Consider the following 22,125-nt stretch of genomic DNA (forward strand, 5'->3'; position numbering starts at 1 on the left):
CAAACAGCTTGCCTAGTTTCGGAGATGATGGCATAGGCGATTTCCATTAGCGGCGAGATTATGACGTCAACTTTTTTTTCTAGGAAGAATTTCCCAAATCGGCGATGGTTACTGCCTGCGCATGGGCTTTCTGCATATACATGGCAAGTTTCACAAAGATCCGATAGAAACTCTGGGTTGTGAAACAAAAAATATCAAAAAAATAGGAATGACGTCATAAAAATTGATATGACGTCATAGTGATGTATCATATGTGTGGTAATTCATCTCTGCTAATGCCCTGTTCGTTTCCCGCAAACAGAATTCAAAAAGCTTCCCTAGTTTCGGAGATAATTTTTAGGCGATTTCCATTAGTGGAGATGTTTTGATGTCATAACTTTTTTTCTTGGAGGAATTTTCAAAATCGGAGATGGTTACTGTCTGCGCGGGGTATTTTTACATATATACGCCAAATTTCAGGAAGTTTCGATGAAAACTGTAGGCTGTGAAACAAAAAAGTCCACAAGAAGAAGATGAAGAACAACAACGTGAGTAAGACTTCGAGATCCTCCACGAGGATCTAAAAACTCCCATTCTGCGTCAGCATTGCTGCATGGTATTGAGAATACGAAGGAGATGATTATCTTCATGTTCTTGAAGTGTGTCTGGGCTTTGCTGAAAAGTTTCAGATCCTTCTCTTCACCCGTCTGGCATTGCTCTTTCGACCATTCGGAGTTGAAGGACGTCTTTCGCTTCGGCATTTTGAATGAAGGCTGATGTCAAACTGATTTTGAAGACGAACGTTTAACAGCATCAAGCGACGGCCGTAACGTAAAGATGTCATGAGGAAATGTGAAAAATAGGATCCTTGTTGCCATTCGCAGGACCAATACAAAGTGGATTAATTAAATGATAAATATATTAACCAATGAAGACCATCAAACAAAAGCTAAATTGTGGGTCGAAAGGTTAGGCAACTCAAGAGGAAAATAGAGGACATAACGACGTCTGGTTTCGTATCGATAGAGCACAGAGTAGCAGAAAACCAGACTATCCATAATTCTGGACGGATGGCTACCGTATCTGCAGCTGGTGCTACAACGATAAGCGTATAAACCCATTGTTGTGCCTCAACCTTCCTGTGATTTTAAAATCTTTTTTTTCTTTCATATTACCCATAAGTTTGCTCCGGATTGTAAGAGCTGGAATTGCAAGAAGTTTTTAAAATGGAGTTGTGATCTTAAATGATGTCATGTTGTTATCACTCGTTTTAAAATACTATTTATCATATTGGTTCGCAGTTTTAAGTATTGCTGCTACATTATATATTTGCGTGAATATTGCATTCCTTATGTGTATCTCACCAGTTACCATCAGGATTCTGGTATCACCAATGATGTGAATCAATTGTGGTGTAGGATGGTTTTCTCCCATTGTAACTTCAATCTGTGTGCACTTTGGAATTGCCCACTTACCTTCTGGGTTTCTCATGATTATCATCGATTCTACATCATTTACCTCCGCCACCGAAGGTGAAGTAGGTGATGTTTTCATCCCTCTCTGTCTTTCTTTGTTTGTCTGTCTGTCACTATCTGTTTATGTGCTGGATACGTCAAAAAGTTGTGGACGGATTCGGACGAGACTTGGTGGGCAGGTTGGGTGTGTGACAAGGAAGATCGATTAGATTTTGCTGAAGATCTGGATCTGGATCTGGATCTGGCAACTATCATTTTTTCTTTGATTCTTCAACATTGATAGATGGGACCAAAAACAATATATAGCACGATATCTCAAAAAGTTGTGGATGGATTCGGATGAAACTTGGTGTTGTGACAAGAAAGAATTGATCCAACTTTGGTGACGATCCGAATCTGAATGAGGATCCGATAATTTTTAAGTGATTCTTCGCCATTGAGAGATTGGGCTAAACATATATATATATATATATATATATATATATATATATATATATATATATATATATATATATATATATATGCCTGCCATGTTCACACAAAGTAATACCACAAGATACAAAGTCAACTTACTATACTGACAAGGATGATCGGGAAGTCGGGTGGAATGCGATCGTCCACAGCCCTTGCATGGTCCCACATCGTCAGGAGTTTTTGCAGTACGGGCTGCAAGATATCAACTTTTTGTCCGAGTTGATGAGAAGTTCTCCAAGTCTTTTGTTGTGTTTCGGCACACCCCTTTCTCTCAGGTACTTTTCGAAGTATTTTCGACTTATTTTAGAAGCTTTTTGAGCCATTTTAAGTAACAATCCTGATCTGCCTTGCACAACATACATTCCCTGTCCTGATGACCGCTGTTGCTCGGGGTTACTGCACATCTGTGCCAAGCATTCTGTGGTGGATTACGTCATTTCAAAAGTCTCATAATGTGAGTGAGACTTGATTTGGTGTGTGTGTGTGTGTGTGTGTGTGTGTGTGTGTGTGTGTGTGTGTGTGTGTGTGTGTGTGTGTGTGTGTGTGTGTGTGTGTGTGTGTGTGTGTGACCGCTGTTTCTCGACAACCACTGGTCCTATCTAATTGAAACTTGCCAGGTATATTGCTGGGGACCTGAGGATGTGCCTTTTCAAGGTTTGATATTAATCGGACAAGTGCCTCCCAAGTTATGGCCATTTATTTACCAAACCAATGACAAGACACGTTGTTGCGTGGGCGTGGCCAATGGGCAAGGGAAGCTCAGTCGCGTTCCCCATTACGGGTTACAATGTACAGGCTTCCGGAGAGTGATGACTTCGTGTATTCTAATAATTTCTCGATTTCTTATGCGCATTTGTAGATATGCGCATTTTAAAGTTGTGGTTTGAATTTAGAGAATATTTTTTTATATTACTGATGACTGCTGATGTATTTAATAAATTGTGATATGAACTATGTTACAGTGGATCTGCAGATATAGGTAAGTTGATGTAAGAACGGCACCAGCCAGCACAGCAACTACTGCTGCACCGAGACCAACAACAATACAGGACTTTGTCACAAAGGATGAGGTGCTAAAGGCAGAGATTCTTTGGGCTTTACATGTTATAGAGTCCCACCAATCATACAGGTCCTGTCAAGGTATTGGAACACTCTTTCACATGATGTTCCCAGATAGCGGCATTGCATCACAATTTCAATGTGCAGAAAAGAAGGCTTTTTACTTAAACATATTTGGTCTTGCACCGCACTTCAAAGCGCTTCTGAAACAAAAGGTTAACAGCAGTTATGTGCTCCTCTTTGATGAGTCCTTGAATAAAAAAAATCAGAAGAGGCAGATGGATTTTTACATCCGTATTTGGAACAATGATGAGGTAAAATCACGATACTTGGATTCAAGGTTTGTCGGCCATTGTACTGTTGATGACATGCTAGAGGAATTTAACACCATGTTGGAGGGTTTAAATCCACGCAACCTGATACAGATCAGCATGGACGGGCCCAACGTGAATTGGAAGTTCCATCGCAGCAAGCAATCACAAATGGAGACAAATTACGGGAAATCCTTGTTGGATATCGGCTCATGTGGACTGCACATCCTCTATGGCGCATTTCAGACCGTCGTGGAGAAGTCGGAGATAGGAATTTCTTCACTTTTAAGGGCCCTATACACCCTGTTTCGTGACTCACCTGCGCGTAGAGAGGACTATCTTCGTGTCACAGATGGCACCAAGCTACCGCTAAAATTATGCAAAACAAGATGGTTAGACAACTCACTCCTGCACACAAAGAGCGATAGAAATATGGGACAGTGTTTGCAAGTATGTTGGAGAAGTGAGAAAATAATCAGTTCCTAACCCTGACAACCAGTCCTTTTCCACTGTAAAAAAATTTGTTCAAACTCCCCTCGCGCTGGCAAGATTGAAATTCTTCTTTGCCGTATCCCAGGAAATTTCGCCATTCCTGACAACCCGTCAAGATGATCGGCCCTTGTTGCCTTTTATTTCACTTGATTTGCATGAGTTGATACAAAGCTTACTTCAGAGATTTGTGAAGCACTCAGTCACAGAACCTCTCACACATGTAAAGCTGGCGTCGTTTGATGTAAGAAAAGATGACGACTACGCCGATCTGTCCAAGATTGGCATTTGACTGGCTGCCGACAAAGCTCTGAAAGAAGCTGTTCGCTCCAAGAAAGCATCCGATAGAGCAGTTTTCGAGTTTCGCAATGAATGCAGATGGCTTCTTGTGGAATTAGTGTCAAAGCTGATTGAAAAGGCACCAATCAAATATGCCCTTGCCAGACACTTAGCATGTCTGGACCCAAGACATTTCAACGAAAAGGAAGTAGCCACCCGCTACATGCGCAGAACAGTGAGTGCCCTTTGTGACGCCAAGTGGATAACACCAAAAAATGGCGATGAGACTGTCTGCCAGTACTCAAGATATCTGACTGACACTTCAGGAAAACACGCACACTTCGATCGAAAGAAAGATCGCCTTGACCATCTGTGGCATGCACACATTGCAAAAAAGCTGGAGTTCAGTAATCTGTGGGAGGTTGTGAGACAACTTTTGCTACTGTCCCATGGACAGGCTACAGTTGAAAGGGGCTTCTCGATAAACAAAGAAATTGAGGTGGAAAAGCTGAGACGAGTCCTTCATTGCACAGAGAGTAATCTTTGATCATCTTCACAATGTCGGAGGGTTGCAGAAAGTTGAACTCGACAAGAAGCTGCTATTGTCTGCAAGTGCTGCACGAAGGAAGTACCAAGATTACTTGGATGAGCAGAAGCAAAATAAACAGCTGGCCTCTGTCTCGGACAGAAAACGAATGATAGAAGGAGAATTATTGGTTCACGAAAAAGTAAGTCACCACTATATTCGTTATTGCTGTGTGTCTGTCTGTCTGTCTCTGTCTGTCTGTCTGTCCCGAGCATAGCTCCGTGGGTTTTGATCCAATCCTGATAAAATTTTGGTGGGAGGTTTATATCATGATCTAGTTGCGTTTTCCTGAGAATGGGCGTGGTGCGCCCATTATGGGCGGAGCCACGCCCAAAAAACATGTGTTTTTAGGGGGTAGCCGATTTCAATTTGCATCTTCTCCGAGGGGGTTTGTCGAATCTGGCAGGGGTTTTGGTATTTGGTTAGCCCAATGGCACCTGCATAGCCCCACGGAGCTCGATTTTTCATTTTCGTCTCAAGTTCAAGGTCACAAGGTCACGAACTTAGAAAATTGCGAATTTTGACATAAAAATCCATCTTCTCCGAGGGGGTTTGTTGAATCTGGCAGGGGTTTTCGGTATTTGGTTTGCCCAATGGCACCTGCATAGCCCCACGGAGCTCGATTTTTCATTTTCATCCCAAGGTCAAAAACTTAGAAAATTGCGAATTTTGACATAAAAATCATACGACCGCCTAAACTTTGAGAGCGAGGATGACAATATTTTTATGCATAATCTTGAGGTCATTCCCCACCTAAAGTCTTGAAACCATTTTGCTCTATCTCGAACACCTTGCCTGTGGCGCCCCCTTCAAGTTTGTTTTTACGCTCATTTCATCCAAGTATGGATAATCCGAGGAGTGCGAAATGACATATAGCCTATATGACGTTATATTGTTCCTGGAATGTTCCAGAGGAAGTTTTGCACCAAAGGTCATAATCCTTGCTCGTTGACCTTTAAAGTTCACAAAGGTCAAATTTTCAAAGTTGTGGGAATCAAACCAGGTTTTTGACCTTCTTGTATGAACTAACTCCAATAAGCTATAGCACGTATCCTGTTTCCTTATTTTAATGTCCACAACCTTGTTTTGTGACCTTTAAAGGTTATGCAAAGGTCAAATTTTGAAAGTTGTTAAATGAAACCGGGTTTTCGACATTTTGCAGCTCATTACCCGTCACCCGTACCACATCATGTTGATCATTTTTATAACTTGGTCAAAAATTATCACATTGTCTCATCCTTGACTTCTGAAACAATCTACATCGTCAAATACCGCTCGTGAACCATTGCCGTCTCCAGACTTGTCGGACTTAAAATCGCACCAAAAAAGACTCAAAACAGACGTTGACTCGATGCAAAAAACGGCGGACGAGTTTCATTGAGAGCAGAAAGAGAGAGAGAGAGAGAGAGATTTGTCATTTGTTAGTAAAGCTAACAGTTTGAGAGAGTCCTCCAAAAAGAAAGAAAAAGAATTGACTAGTTGTGAGGTGACGATGGTTCGCGGGCATTATTGAACAATGCCACGATAGGTACAATTGAGTTAGTGGAAGCTTTTGGGAAAGCCCTACCATAAAAACCTATCTCTTCCGTCAAAATTGACCAAATCAAATCGGATTTTTTATATGTTGTACTTATGGACATTTCGCACAGCTTCGAGGAAATGAAATTGCGAGAAATAAATCTAGAAAAATAAAAAATAAAAATAAAAAGTTCAAGTGGGTGTGGCTCTGCCCACAAGAGGCGTTGGACGCCCCTCATACAAAAAGACACAACTGGACCATGATATCTAGCTTGTGTCCAAGTTTCATCAATATCGCATCAAACATCATGGAGCTATGCTCTGGAGAGAGTCACAAACAGACAGACACACAGACACAACATAAATAGTGGTCACTGCTGGCACCCGTGAACCAATAGAGTTGGAGAAACTTGTGGTAGAAAACGTTAGGCTTCTGAGAAACCTGTAAGTGCTTGTGACACTGACGTATGACATGCTAGTCAGTTCAACAAAGGTGACTTATTGATAACAAGTGACATTAAAGTCAGGATGTTGGCAAGCTCAAGGATGAGAGAGTAGCTGAGGAGTTTGCGAACAGGCTGAGTGGACATTTTGGGTGTCTGGGTGCTTTGGGGGGTCTTGAAGAGTTGTGGAGTGCCTTCAAGACCACCTTCCTTGATGTTGCGGGTAGATGTCTTGGAACTCACCGCAGGGCAAAGAAGAATTTTGTCTCTCAAGGGACACTGGATACCATTGAGCAGAGTCGCAGGGCCAGGCTGAATGGCAGAGCTGAGCTGTTCAGGGAGCTGAGGTGTAAAACTGTACGTGCACTAAGGGTCGACAAGGAGGCCTATGTGCGAGGAATCTGTGAGGGGGAAGAGCATCACCTGTGGACAGGTGATTCTCGTCCCGCTTACAGGGGAATTCGCGCATTGCGTTCATCCAAGCCCATCCCTCGGAGCACTGCAGTTAGAGCAGAGAGTGGTAGGCTCTTGACAGAGGAGTCCGAAGTGAAGGCCCGCTGGGCCGGTTACTTTGAGCGGTTGTACCAGGCTGATCCCCCAGCTGTCGAGTTGGACGTCAAGGGTGTTACAATCCCTGTTGCTGACCCTCTAATCACCTGTGGTCCAGCTTCGCTTGTGGAAACACGGGCTGCGGTGAATCGGTTGAAACGGGGTAAAGCTCCAGGGATCTGTAGCATCCATGCTGAACCTCCCAAGGCTGGTGGAAATGCTGCACTCATGTTGTTGCATGCAGTTTTGTGCTCTGCCTGGAACACAGGCATCATCCCAACTGATTGGAAGAGGGGCCTTGTTGTCCCTCTCTGGAAAGGGAAGGGTGATCGCCAAGACTGCAACAACTACCGAGGGGTGACGCTGCTCTCAGTGCCGGGCAAGGTCTTTGCTCGGATAATTCTTGATAGGGTTCGCCACCATCTGCTTGAGCACCAGCGTCCAGAGCAGTCAGACTTTACACCAAAGAGGTCAATGATTGACTGTATCCTTGCTCTTCGGGTCCTCACCGAATGCAGACGAGAGTTTCGGCAGGGGCTGCTTGCAGCCTATGTTGATCTCTGTAAAGCGTTCGATTCAGTGAATCGGGATGCCCTCTGGAGCCACCTTTGTCTTCGTGGGGTGCCACCAAAACTGATCGATCTGATGTCTGAACTCTTCTCTGGTATTGAGAGTGCTGTGAAGTGTGGTGGTACCATCTCTGACTTATTTCCAGTTGTTACTGGAGTTCGTCAGGGATGTGTACTGGCCCCCACACTTTTCAGCACTTGTATGGACTGGATTTTAGGGAGGATGTCGGAAAGATCAAGCTGCGGTGCATCGTTTGGGAATGTCAAGATCTCGGACCTTGATTTCGCAGATGAAGCAGTCATCTTTGCGGAGACTTTAGATATTCTTTTGGGGGTCCTCGAGGTGCTGAATGAGGAGTCTGAGCCGCTGGGATTACGGGTTTCTTGGGTCAAAACTAAGATCCAGGCTTTCAATGACATGCTGTCCTGTCCTGTCTGTGTCTGTTTGTGGTGAGGATGTTGAGGTCGTGGAGAGATTCACTTACCTTGGCGGTGATATTCATGTCTCTGCTGGCTGTGAGTCAGAGTTCAATAGACGTCTGGGTCGGGCCTGGGGAGTCGTGGATTCACTGGATCATGGGGTGTGGCGCTGCCGGTACCTGTGCAGGAGGACGAAAACCCGAGTCTTCAGGTCCTTGGTACTTCCAGTCTTGCTCTATGGATGCGAGACTTGGACTCTGACCAAGGATCTGAGTCGGAGACTTAATTCCTTTGGTACCAGGTCTCTTCGAAGAATCCTTGGCTATCGCTGGTCAGATTTTGTGTCCAACGAGCGGTTGTTGAGAGAGACTCGGATGAGATTTGTTACCTGCATGATCCGGGAGCGTCAGTTGCGGCTGTATGGACATGTGGCTCGTTTTCCTGACGCTGATCCTGCTCACCAGATTCTCTCAGCGAGGGAGTGTCGTGAGTGGAGGAGGCCAATGGGCCGACCACGTGCCTCGTGGTTGCAGCAGGTTGACCATCATCTCAAGGAGATGGGGATGGGCCTGGCACCTGCCTGGGGGAAGGCCAGACGGAGGCCCCTGGAGTACCGGCGGAAAGTGGACGCAGTGACTCGCTGTTCTGGCACATGCTCCCATACCTGACCTGACCTGACATTAAATGCAAAAACTACTGAGAAAGTATGTAAAAAGTATTTTCTTCCCAGATTTATTAATATTTACATTTTCTTGTCTCATACGATAAAACATTGTTGTGTGAAATTGCTTTTAAATATTGCAGCTTTATTATGGCTTTTTAGATATGTTTGTAAAAGTGTTTTGTTTTTCCAAAGATTTGTAGTTTTTTTAAATTAATATATACGTTTTCATGTTTCATGCAGTAAAACAGTACTGTGTGTAATTGCCTTTTTCGTTCACATATTGCAGTTCAATTAGGACTTTTAAGATACATACATGTATCTGTAAATGCTTGTTCATGCAAAAAAGTTGAGAAAGTATGCAAAAGTGTTTTGTTTTGTTAGCAAAGATTTATAGTTATTTTATTAATATATACGTTTTCATGTTTCATACAGTAAAACAGTATTGGGTGAAATTGCCTTTACTTACATGTATTGCATTTCAATCATGAAAACAATTAATAAAAAAACTCATTATAGAATTTTGTGCATTCCATCAATCAGTAAATTGTTGAACACAAGGTATAACACGAGTATTATGTTTCCTTGAAAATGACAATTTGTCCTGGAAAATTCCTGAAAAACTGGAATTTCATTCAATCAGTACTGTATGAACCCTGATATATATATATATATATATATATATATATATATATATATATATATATATATATATATATATATATATATATAAACATACATATAAATTGTTGTGGATTCTCGCCCACCGGCGTGCGAACGACCGCATTTGACTAATCGCGGCCGCTTCGCCCACCGAACGGACAATCCAGTCGCGGCTTTCCGGATCAACGCCGGAAACCAGCCACGGGTGTGTGTTTTAAGCACACCACAGCCTCGTCAATATTCTACCCGCGCGCGACAGGGTCAATCGCTGAATTGTCGATATACCTAATTATTCGCGTGGGCAGACTACCGAGAGACTGTACCTCAATGGGGCCGCTGGGACACGAGCCGCTTAAGCAGCTCGCTCCATTTTGGGATAACCGAGCGGGGTGTTATCGCGAGCCCCGTTGGACCCGATCACTTTACCGGCTATTTAAAAACCAACTATATTCCGAGTGCAATATGGCAGTTCAATTATGGAAAGAGGACACAACGAACGGTTGACATTTAAACAAGCACATTTATTGAATAAGCACATATGCAGGCATGCACGTCAATCAATGCAGCAATGGGAATTATGCAAGGCCGAACGCACACGCAAGTATACAACCAACAAAAGCAATGCAAGAGAGCCACTAGAATCTATCTATTATGTACACACTTAACAATTCCACTTACAGACGTGGCGCCACAACGTTCATTCAAAAGCAAGGAAAAACCCCAGGACAGATGAGGGGTTGACTGGACCTCTTTGGGTCTTTATAGACATGGAGCCGTGTAGACTGCAGAGGCTCCGCGAGGCCGCGCTGATTACCTTCACCTCGCTGGGGCGACCCGCTACGTCCCGTCCCCACGGCAGCTGTCGTGACTGCGGTCCGGCCCAGGCCTCGTCTGACGGCCTGGTGATTCGGGCCCAGCCGGCAACGCCTCAGAGGAACGAACGGGTCTTATGCTCTTTCAGAGTTGATGCTCTCCTTAAGAGCCCGTCCGTCCCTCAGCGCTGTTCAGACTGTACCGAAGCCCAATCACCTCGGACCGTTCGCTACTGGCTGGCAACCTCTCCACGTCTCACACAACACGCCGTTATGCATGGCACTGCCGGCCTGCTGTGCTCCCCACTCCGTCTCCTCGGCGAACCCGGACTTCCACTGCCCTCCACTGGATTCGAGCTCCGCTCCTCACACCGCTCCAAACCCTGACCGACTCGACTCGACCGGCACTCCGCGCTTTTTTATAGGGTTCGTGAGGCGAGATCTGATCTCCGCTCTTTCACCTCTGACCCCCACTGGCTCCGCCCCTCTCGCTCTCCTGATCCGAATTCCGAGGCGAGGTTTGGGGCGAGCGGACGTGGTAGAGATCATCGACGCTGAAGGGAGAGCGGACGTGGTAGAAATCACCATCGCTAACAACAAGGAAACCACCGCGTTTGTTTGTAGCGACCTTGTCGTGGCCGGCGCAAAGATGGCGGCGCCGTGGAGTTTAAGGTGAAGCGATGTTGTTTCGTTGTTGGGTATTGTGGGAGATGCGGTTTAGGAGATGGTGGCTCTTGTTGGCGTTGTGGAGAAGGTGGTTGTGTGAAGGCGGTTGTGAGAGCGATGTTGATGGTGGAGGTGATTGTTGTGAAGCGGTTGATGAGAGCGATGTTGGTGGTGTAAGTGGTTGTTGTGAAGCGGTTGGTCCAAAATAACGATAGCAAAAGAAAAACGGCTAACTGAAGATTCACAGCCCTTAGACATCGGTGGGGAAATCTATCTGAACACACACTTATCGACATAACTGATCTAAGGACCTATATGATGCTTTGCGAATTTCCACAGCCATAACTATATATATATATATGTGTATATATATATATATATATATGTGTGTATATATATATATATATATATATATATATATATATATATATATATATATATATATATATATATATATATATATATATATATATATATATACACACACATACATCTATATATTACTTTTGTTAACGTCTGCGTGTAATTTGACGTATCTCCTCCAAAACTGCCGGACGGATTGTCACCACTTTCGGCATGCGGGTGCTCTGTGGTCTAATGAACAGCATGGGCTATGTGAGATCACGCCAGACGGACACGTTTTGGAATTTTGGGCGATTTTCTAATTTTTACGTTCGTTTGCATGGTGACATGTGACGTCACCGCTGAGAGGGGTAATTCCATCATGACATCATCGGTCATTCGCTGATGTCATTACGTCTGTCGTCGACAGACCGTCACTACCGAGAGGTGTAATGCCACTCCTCGAAAACGGCGTCTACAATGCAAAATCCTCTTCTGCACATGCTGACTACCTCAGAAGGTGAATTTGACACAAAAATGTAACAAGAAACATTGTATTTAAAGTAAAGATTTATTAAAAAAAAATTATTTCTGTTCACATCTGCGCGTAATTTGACGTTTCTCAACCGCCATCATTACCTGTGTTGTGTCTTGCGTGTGTGATCTTCAAATTAAAGCATCCAGCAGTGTTTGATCGTCGGATATGCGCCAAAAAGTGCCGTTCATTGAAATTTGTATTCTGATTCTCGGTCACCCTCCACTGCTCCTGTTCAGTCTAGGGCTAGGCCTATATCATGTTAAACTTGCCCCATCAGACGCCAACTTTCCAGTCACACTGCAGAGGATGCAATTTCCAGTCAGACTCGCATACTCAATGACCATAAATAAATCCCAGGGCCAACCATTTGACAAACTCGGAATATACCTCCCAGCCCCTGTGTTCTCCCATGGCCAACTATACGTTGCATTTTCACGTGCAAGAGGTTACTCCTATATATCTATCAAAGTGGACAATAATTGCTCACAATGACTATTCAGCAACAAGACACTCACCCAAAATGTCATCGACAGGGAGGTTCTTTAGAAAACTAAGGAAAGGTAACCATAGTGCATCACATCCCTAATGACACCCTCCAAAGCTTCCCATAACATCAAATATTATGCCTCATCCACCTTTTGCCACCCATTCTATTCCGTGCGGAGCACGGGTATATGCTTGTATATATATATATATATATATATATATATATATATATATATATATATATATATATATATATATATATATATATATATATATATATATATATATATATATATATATATATATATCTTTATATGTCTATACGTGTGTGTGTGTGATATGTGTTTGTGTCAGTTGATGTTATTGTATGCAATATTTACTTTGTGACTGATATTTAAAACTTCACAGACCTTCATTGTAATTGAATTGATTCTTCTTTAAATATATTTTGTCCTTATTTTCACACACCTTCATTAAAGCACTATTTTGATTAGTTTTATCAGGGTGGACGCGATCGAGTTGTACAAGGGTATTTAACTGACTCGGTTACGAGGCAAAGAATAAATGTGTGCCTTTTGAGCACGTGACATGGTGTGTTCTGCGTGTTAATGAAAAATAACCAAAAAAATTTGCACCTTTTCATTCACCTGGTTAATTGGTGAAAGGCCCTGTCGTGAAATAGTTGTGTATTTTCCTGCTTCTGCCCCAAATCTTGGTGACAAAAACGTGACCATTTGTGATGGAAGTGACCTTCTGTTATCCAGCCTTCAAGCAGTGCCAGAGCAGCTGAATTGGTTGCCAGGGATGGTGTTTCCCTCCCTCCACTTATGGTCTTTGGGGCAGACCTTTCTTTTGGGGCTTCTTTTGGATCGACCGGCATCCCTTCTGTCCCAGTCATGGAAGGATCTCGCCAAGCACTGGTCCCAGATGATTCTGAAGTTGTGATAGATGGGGATATCCGTCTTGCATTGAGGAAACTCTCTAAGAGAGATGGCACAACTCGTCTCAAGGTGACGCATCCACAAGAACCTGTTTTCTCCGTCGGTCATTTGCTCATTTTGCTCTTTAATACTATACCTTTCAGTAATTCCTTTACTTTGAATACCCTTTCATGGTGTGATTACTTGGATGGTTTCTGATATTCTGGGCTGTAGGCAATGCAGGAGACATTGCTGCTCTTCTCAGAGAAAAGTTCAGAGGCTGTGAAGGCCGTCCTTCCTTATTGGCCACGGATCTACAGCCGACTGTCCTTGGTTTGTGGCATCACCTTTATTTGACTACCTTTACAGCCCCTTCAACTAACTAAATTTTAACCCTTACAAACACATATGTTTTATGATTAATGAGTAATTAAAGATTGTGCTTCTTGCTTATTCCTCTGATGTGAGTGTGCACTGCATTTTGCTTTGTTATGATAATAACCCAACAGGACAGTGAGCGACGAGTACGCGAATGCACACAGACAACACATGGGCGTCTTGCTGCACGAGTTGGCAGAGACCTAGCCCCTCATCTCCGCGCTATCATGGGCCCCTGGTTAGTGGCACAGAATGATCCGCACGCGCCAGCTGCTTCGGCTGCTCGTGAGGCTTTCCGTGTGGCCTTTCCGCTAGCTCGCCAACCTCATGTTCTGGACTTCTGCAAAGACAGCATTCTGACGGTGAGGCAAGGTGTGGCAAAGCCAGCACTGTACCTCATCCGATAAAGATTGTGTTTAGAACGTCGTGTATTCATTATGCACATTCATTGAAGTCTTTGAGATTAATTTACAGCTGCTGTTATGAATGTAATTGATTACTTGCATCTTTATCAAAATTTCCTTTTCTTCAGCACATCACTGACAATCTGTTCAAGCAAACGCCAGAGAGTCTCAGTGACACTCAGTGAGTACTTTCGAATCATTTTATTTTTATTCCCACGATTTTTGGAACCCCCCCACCCCCCAAAAAAAACAGACAGGGGGATATTGTAATCTGCTCTGTCTGTCTGGCTGCCTGTCTGGTTGTCTGGTTGTCCATCTGTCCTGCTCTGTCTGTCTGGTCGTCTGTCCATCACGTGATCTCCTAAACGATTGTGCAGAAATTCATCAAACTTGGTAATTATGATCACCACATGGCATAAATGTGTATAATTTTGGGCCCCATCCTCTGGCTTGGGGTCAAAAGGTCGAACACCCAAAAATGCAATTATGGGCACGTTTTTAAACACGTTTTAATGAAACTTTGTATATGCGATTAACATTAAGGGATGCTTGAAATATGCAACGATTTTTTGGATTTGACCCCCAGTTCATGCCCCAGGGGTGGGACTTGCTGTCTGAGGGGTCAAGATGGGGTGGGGGAAAAAATGGAAACAGATTGATGATGGAAACAGGTAACATTGAAGTGGAAATGTTGATATAGTAAAAGTTTTCTTGTGAGCTTGAGCCCAGGCAAGGAATGCTTCTTGTTGATAATTTTGATCATGAGTCATTTCCTGTGCCACAGGACAGAAGCAGAGGAGAAGCAAGCAAAGTACGAGCGTGTTATTTCTGCATCTCTTTTGGCTCTCGCTCACTGCCTCTCCCTCCTGCCTGCCGGTGAGCTTTCGCTTGTCGAGCACTCTGTTGCTGAAATCCTGGGCCATGCCAAGTTCTGGAAGCTGGCTCGACATAAAACCGCACAGGTAAACACGATGGCAAATACATTTATTGACAAGGTATTGATTTTGGCAAATTCATTGCATTTACCTATTTGCATCTTGCAAATTCAAATTTAATTTTGAAACTGCATCCACCTTCATGTTTGGTCACTCAACAGGGCATGGGTGTGACTTGTCACTTATACGTCGAACAAAAGCCCATTTCACAAATAGAAATGGGCCATTGCTTTTGTGATTGTAATTTGTTGAGTTATTATTAATGGAGCATCTGATATGGCTTTTCAGGTACGTGGAGCAGCCCTCGAAGCAGTGGCCACTTGCTGCCAATACGCAAAGGGGGCTGCGTGTAAAGAAGCCGCACGCCTGTGCCCTGTCGCTTTGCTTGCCCTGGATGAGAACGATCCGGTAGCCCGGCTCCCGGCCTGGAAGGCTGCCCTCGGTGCAGCTACCTCCATCACAGTAAGGAGCATGAATAGATCATTTCTTACAGTTTTGTGTTTTCAAGATTTTTATCTTTCATCACTTGGGTTGTCTTTCTTAAAATGGGTAAATATCTGCTGTCATTAATTTTAACCCCGATGCCCTAGTTACTCCCACCAACATAGCACAAGCCACCTCATCATGAAAGACGAGGAAGACTGACTTTGGGCATCTTTTTCATGAAGAAGAATAATCATGATTATTGAGTATCGAATGTTAAACTTTTTTATGCAGTGACTGTATCAGCCATTTTTTTTATACAAGTTCATGAAGGAGCAGACTGACAGGGGCAGTGGATCAAGAGATAGAATAGGGTAAAAGCAAACCAGTGGGATGATACCACATGCATGACACCAAAGCATAAGGAGAGCTATTAAATGGTCAGAACCTGGTCTCAGCAAGTGCAAAAGAAGGACTTTCTCTTGCGGAGAATTCCGAGGCAGTGGCCATCTTTGGAAGCCAGCTTAGAGATATAATTTGCCCAAGTCCCAGGAGTTCCAAAGATACTGCACCTTTCCCTGAGGTTGACCACAGAAATATATTGGGGAATTTACCTGCTGGGCCTAACAGAGGAAGAAAGTGAGACTTTTGTCATTCTTGCACTAAAACGTGTTACAGGGAGATGATCAGTTGTTCAGAATTGGTCCAGAACACTACCCTGAGGGATACCAGCCTCTAGATTACAGAGGTGGAGCATCAAATAGTATTGTGAGCACCAGTGTTTGGCACAAAAGCGATAATCCGATAACAGATAATTATCGAAGTTAACTTTTTTATCGGACTATTATCGGAAGTAAACTTCCATTTATCGTTATCGGACCAGTTAACTTCTGATAACTCGATTTTTTTTTTTTTTTTTAGTCTGATAATGTCCATTAATTTTTTGTCTGATAACATTTTTATCGTTTTACTTTTTTTCACCATCAGGTAACATCACCATCAGAACGATGAGATCCGACGCCGCCATGATTTAGGAAATAGAACAACACAACGAGTCAACTTCCCGCGAGATTAAACTTGCACAAGGGGCGGAGCCTGTGCTCACACAGTTTTATGCGCATGCGCACGGCACTCCTCGATGGCGATGCGAGCCTACGCCAAAAAATGCCGAGGCACTGTATAAGTACTACGAGCATGGAAGAACCGTCGGTTTATTGGCGGGAATACCAATCTTTACGTAATTACCAAAAAAACGATTCGTGTTTGTTGGAAATACATTAAAATTGAAGAATTAAAAATTAAAAAAAAATTACTATTTTTTTTTTTTTGTTTTGTTACGAACAGCACATAGTGTCATAGACTTTAAAAAGATGCATAATGCTTATTTTATTCTTTTATCTTGGGTTTAGCATAAATAAGCCTTTTCTCTGGGTTTTGAAGCTTTTTCCTGGTTTTTTTGAATTTTTGTTAAAAAGTAGTTATCGTTATCGGATTATCGTTAACTTCCGATAACTTTGTATTATCGTTATCAGACTTAAAAATTGGGGTTATCGGATTATTTTGTATCGAAGTTAACTTTCTGGTTATCGGTGCCCAACACTGGTGAGCACACAGAAAATCTGATAGCCAATTTAGGAGGGCACCTTAGATACGACTATTTCCTTATGATTTGTAAATGAGGGTGGTGTGCCAGACATAGGATGTGTTTTTGGTGAGGAGGTGTAGGATGGGTACAGGAAGAGCACAATTTGGGACCTGGGCCTTTTTGAAATACCTATTTAAAGGCAGTCAGCCTCAGCATAAGTTGTGTCCATCATGACCCCATCCATCAAAACTGAAATAAAATTGAAACTCAGTTTTCTTGTCTGTTCTCCTCATTTATTCAATGTAGTCTCTTGTTAAAGTTGTCTTTGCAACATATTTGAATAAACCCTGTTTTTAATGGTCCTTATTTAATTTTTTTTTCACATATTGTATTGTTTTCAGAAAATTTTTCTCAAGGACTATTGAACTTGATGCAAGTCTTTGGTGATGTTGCAAGTAACAATGTTGTGATTTTAATTTTTTTCATATGTTGCATGCAACTGAAGTTTTAGTTTTGACTATTCTTTGTTGAATCCTTTTGTCATGAGGCTTTTAAGTATTCTGTGTTCCTGCCAAATGTTGAGCTTCTTGGCTCTTTTCTTAGGTGTCTGACTGCACATTTTGTCCGGTTGTGTTATCCATTTGACAGGACTGCTGGAAATACGTGAATCTCCAAAAAGGATTCTTACCGAAGCTGTGGGCTGTCCTGCGTGCTGGCGGCCATGGCTCAGCTGCACTCACTTTCCCTTACCTGTTGCCCCTATTCTCTCTTTTACCTGCACGTGGCACTACCGTCCCTCCTGATCTGAACTCCACTTTCTTTGGAAACTTGCTGCAAGGGTTTGTTGCTTATATCAAGCCTTTGGATTTTGTTCCTGATAAGGGATGGACTTGGGTGTTTCCACGGCGACTGACCAGCAGGGGGCAGCAACTTGTATTTTATCTTTCTGGTTTATGTTTGCACGAGGGGAGTGGTGACGTTTGTTTATTTTGATTGGTTGCACTGTCTTTTCATTGGTCAGTATTTGGTGGCAATTCCAAGTTTCCCTTAGGATATCAAAAGTCAACCACATAGTGTGGACTGGCTGAATATGTAGAGTCGGACTCTTTCCTGAAGGTCAGTCGTGAGAATCTGGGTTTTTACTGGCAATATAAATATAATAATCGGGTAATTCTGAGTCTGCTTCATTTTATGGAAACTTTAAATCCATATCCTTAAACCCTGTCGCCTTCATCCAGATTTGAACCCAGAACCTGTGGGATGCCCATCCACTAAGATCAAGTCACCGAGTTGTTCTCACCATTCGGTTGAAATCAATTTGGTGTACTTTAGAAGGGGATCACCATTGTTGTGCTGATTATAATGAGGAATGTCATTGCAGAATTTGGTATCCTAGAAGAGGTGAAGTCTTGTAAAAGATGATCTTGATTATATAATTGGCACTGAAGCTGGATGATGTCCCTTTAGGCTCTGCAGTGAGAATGTCATGGTGGGAGTGCTTGAACGCTCTGCCATTGTGACTGCTTTTTTTGAATGCTTCCTCCTGGTGATTCATCGGCTCATCACTGGAGTGGTGACTGGGATTGATGACGGAGAAACTGACCGCAACAGTCATGAACTTGGAACTACATCAGCCTTGGATCTCCTGAGAATGCAGGTTCATGCCATGTGACCCAAACCTCATATCTGTGTCGGGTTATTATTTTAAATATCTGAAGTCATGAGTGTTTGTCTGTGTAAATGAATGCATGTTTATGTAATTCTTACAAGAGTCAAAGGAATTTTACATATTTTTCTGTTTCAAAAATAGAAATGGGCCATTGTTAGGAATGAACATCCCACAAATAGTTGTGGCAGGGCATCATTCCATGAGAAAGGGAAGTATGACTTTGGTTTTGTCACAAAATATAAATTCTACTGAGATATAACAAATCCCTTTTGCAAATTGAGCCTGGTGTTGGCTTACTGGTTAAGGTGGCTGGTTTAAGATCTTAGGATCATGAGTTTTAGCCCATCGTGCCAATAAAATAACACGAGGTGGGTTGACTCAGCCTGTCATCCTTCCAAGATCAGCCGTATAAGTACTAGCTTGATGGGAAGAATGAGCCATTCGAGTATTCTGCGTCGGAGTCTGGACCAGTCCAGGATTGTGCTCCCAAGCCGAGGAAATCTTCCTCGGCAGCCCTATGCGTATGAAGATACACGAAAGTAGTGGTTCTTCTTTTTCAAATCATGTTTGATACTCTGGGTTTGCTTGGGCTGTGTATTTAATGAGTGTGCTTTGCCAATGTGGAGAGGCATCATGGCGACTGGATGTGATTATATAAGATGGAAAATAATGGGAGTCATCATCAGGTCATGATGTGTAGCCATTGGCAAGTTTTACGGGAAAAATTGGGGTTGGTCAGAGTTTAGGTGAGCAGTTTGAGATGTACGTGCATCATCCCAAAAGTTTTGTCACCCCCCCCCTCCAACATTTTGGGCATAAGGTGTGCGTGTGTGATCACAAAATAACATTGTTTGTGTCTCATTAATTTCTGAAATATCTGGAAAATCCGTTTCTCAAAAATATCTGTTTTGTTTCGGGAATAAAAATAATGGCAACTCGAATGAAGGACGTTCAGTAAAAGCAATGTTTACAACTTGGTGGAGTCCTTGGAGTGGCAAGTTTTACCTCATTCACAATATTAAATCAGATTTACATCCATGCGACTTGCACTTATTCCAGAAAATGAAAAACAGCTTGTGTGTGAAGGCATTTTGCATCTGCTGCAGAGATTAGCACGGCCATGTCCTTTCCATTAAAGACACTTCCGAACTTCTGTGCTTGGAACAAAAAAAAAAATCTGTTTTCCACAAGACAAACTTCATTAAATAGGATATAGATCATCTGAAATAGAGTGACATGAATTGCGTTTGTCAATAGGCCCTCTGTTCCATCGACAGAATGAATGGGTTGACTTCATCTGAGTGGGGTGATAACTTTTGGGTTGACCCTCATAAAAAAGCTGGAAACTAAAACGGCACTCGGTAGAACGCATATCTCCGCCAGGCTGAACAGTTTGTTTTGTAACCCCCTTATGGGCCGGATCTGCATCTGCACCTTCACCAAGATTGAATCTGCTTGTTCTTGTCACACACCCAACCTGTCCACCAAGTTTGGCTGAATGCATCCATAACTTTTTGAGATATCGTGCTATGTATCATATATATATATATATATATATATATATATATATATATATATATATATATATATATATATATATATATATATATATATATATATATATATATATATATATATATATATGTATGTATCTTCTTCTTTCGGCTGATCCCGTTAGGGGTCACCACAGCGGATCAACCGGTTCCATTTCGCTCTATCCTCCACATCTTCCATTGACACTCCAACCGCCCGCATGTCTGCCCTCACTGCATCCATGAACCTCTTCTTTGGCCTTCCTCTTCTCCTCCTACCTGGTGGCTCCATCCTCAGCATCCTTCTCCCAATATACTCCACTTCCCTCCTGTGCACTTGTCCAAAGCATCTCAATCTCGCCTCTCTCACTTTGTCTCCAAACCGTCCTACCTGCGCTGTCCCTCTAATATACCCATTTCTTATCCTATCCATCCTCGTCACCCCCCAACGAGAATCGCATCTTTAACACTGCTACCTCCAGCTCCGCTTCCTGTCTTTTTGTGAGCGCCACCGCCTCCAAACCATACAACATAGCTGGTCTCATTACCGTCTTATATTCTTTCCCCTTCACTCTTGCAGCTACCCTTCTGTCACAAATCACTCCTGCAACTCTTCTCCTCCCATCTTGCCTGCACTTCTCCATCCTGCCTGCACTCTTTTTCACTTCTCCACCACACTCTCTGTTTCTTTGGACAGTTGATCCCAAGTATTTAAACCCATCCACCTTCCTCACCTCAACTCCTTGCAACCGCACCATACCACCACCCACTCTCTCATTTACGCACATGTACTCCGCCTTACTCCTACTGACTATCATTCCCCTTTTCTCCAGTGTGTACCTCCACCTTTCGAGGCTCGCCTCAGCCTGCTCCCTACTCTCACTACAGATCATGATGTCATCCGCGAACATCGTAGTCCATGGAGACTCCAGTCTGATCTTGTCCGTCAACCTGTCAATCACCATTGCAAACAGGAAAGGGCTCAGAGTTGATCCTTGGTGCAATCCCACTTGGTGCAACCTTAAACCGGTCTGTCATTCCTACCGCACACCTCACCGCTGTCGCACTGTCCTCATGCATATCCTGCACGATCCTCACATACTTCTCCACCACTCCCAACTTCCTCATCCAATGCCACAACTCCTCTCTTGGCACCCTATCAAAAGCTTTCTCTAAATCTACAAACACACAATGCAACTCCTTCTGGCCTTCCCTTTACTTCTCCATCAACATTCTCAAAGCAAACATCACATCAGTGGTGCTCTTTCCTGGCATAAACCCATATTGCTGCTCACAGATCATCACCTCTCTTCTCAACCTCGCTTCCACTACTCTTTCCCACAACTTCATGGTGTTGCTTAACAACTTTATCCCTCTGTAATTTCCACAGCTCTGCACATCACCCTTGTTCTTGAAAATCAGAACCAGTACACTTGATCTACACTCCTCCGGCATCCTCTCACTTTCCAAGATTTTATTAAACAATCTGGTTAACAACCCCACTGCCATCTCTCCGAAGCACTTCCATGCCTCCACTGCTATATCATCTGGGCCAACCGCCTTTCCACTTTTCATCTTCTTCATAGCAGTCCTCACTTCATCCTTTCTGATCCACCCCACTTCCTGATTCACTATCTCCACCTCTTCCAACTTTCTCTCTCTCTCATTTTCTTCATTCATCAGCTCCTCAAAGTACTCCATCCACCTTCTCAATATACTCTCCTCCCTCGTCAGCACAATCCCATTTGCGTCCTTTATCACCCTAACCTGCAGCACATCCTTCCCAGCTCGGTCCCTCTGTCTTGCCAATCGGTATAAATCCTTTTCCCCTTCCTTTGTATCCAACTTCTCATACAGCTCGTCATATGCCTTTTTCTTAGCCTTTACCACCGCTCTCTTTGCCTTTCGCCGCCACTCCTTGTACTCCTGCCTACTTTCTTCATCTCTCTGACTATCCCAC

The 22,125-nt window shown here is 43.2% G+C and overlaps 1 protein-coding gene across 6 annotated transcripts in view; it reads left to right on the forward strand.

The window, feature by feature from the left end:
• The window catches only part of LTN1 (listerin E3 ubiquitin protein ligase 1), a 234,765-nt gene that overhangs the window by 1,013 nt on the left and 211,627 nt on the right, over positions 1-22,125 (forward strand). For 5 of the 6 annotated variants that reach the window (XM_085880249.1, XM_085880254.1, XM_085880253.1 and 2 more), the window contains exons 2-9: positions 13,084-13,329; positions 13,474-13,572; positions 13,749-13,979; positions 14,150-14,202; positions 14,806-14,983; positions 15,245-15,418; positions 17,613-17,803; positions 18,432-18,621. In XM_085880249.1, the coding sequence (XP_085736375.1) occupies positions 13,084-13,329; positions 13,474-13,572; positions 13,749-13,979; positions 14,150-14,202; positions 14,806-14,983; positions 15,245-15,418; positions 17,613-17,803; positions 18,432-18,621 (1,362 nt within the window). The remainder of the gene's footprint in view (positions 1-13,083; positions 13,330-13,473; positions 13,573-13,748; positions 13,980-14,149; positions 14,203-14,805; positions 14,984-15,244; positions 15,419-17,612; positions 17,804-18,431; positions 18,622-22,125) is intronic. The other variant, XM_085880266.1, reaches the window with a different exon arrangement.

The sequence above is a fragment of the Eptatretus burgeri genome, chromosome 1 (genome assembly GCF_056783735.1).
Source record: "Eptatretus burgeri isolate ZD-2024b chromosome 1, Ebu_testis_v1, whole genome shotgun sequence".
Taxonomy (NCBI): domain Eukaryota; kingdom Metazoa; phylum Chordata; class Myxini; order Myxiniformes; family Myxinidae; genus Eptatretus; species Eptatretus burgeri.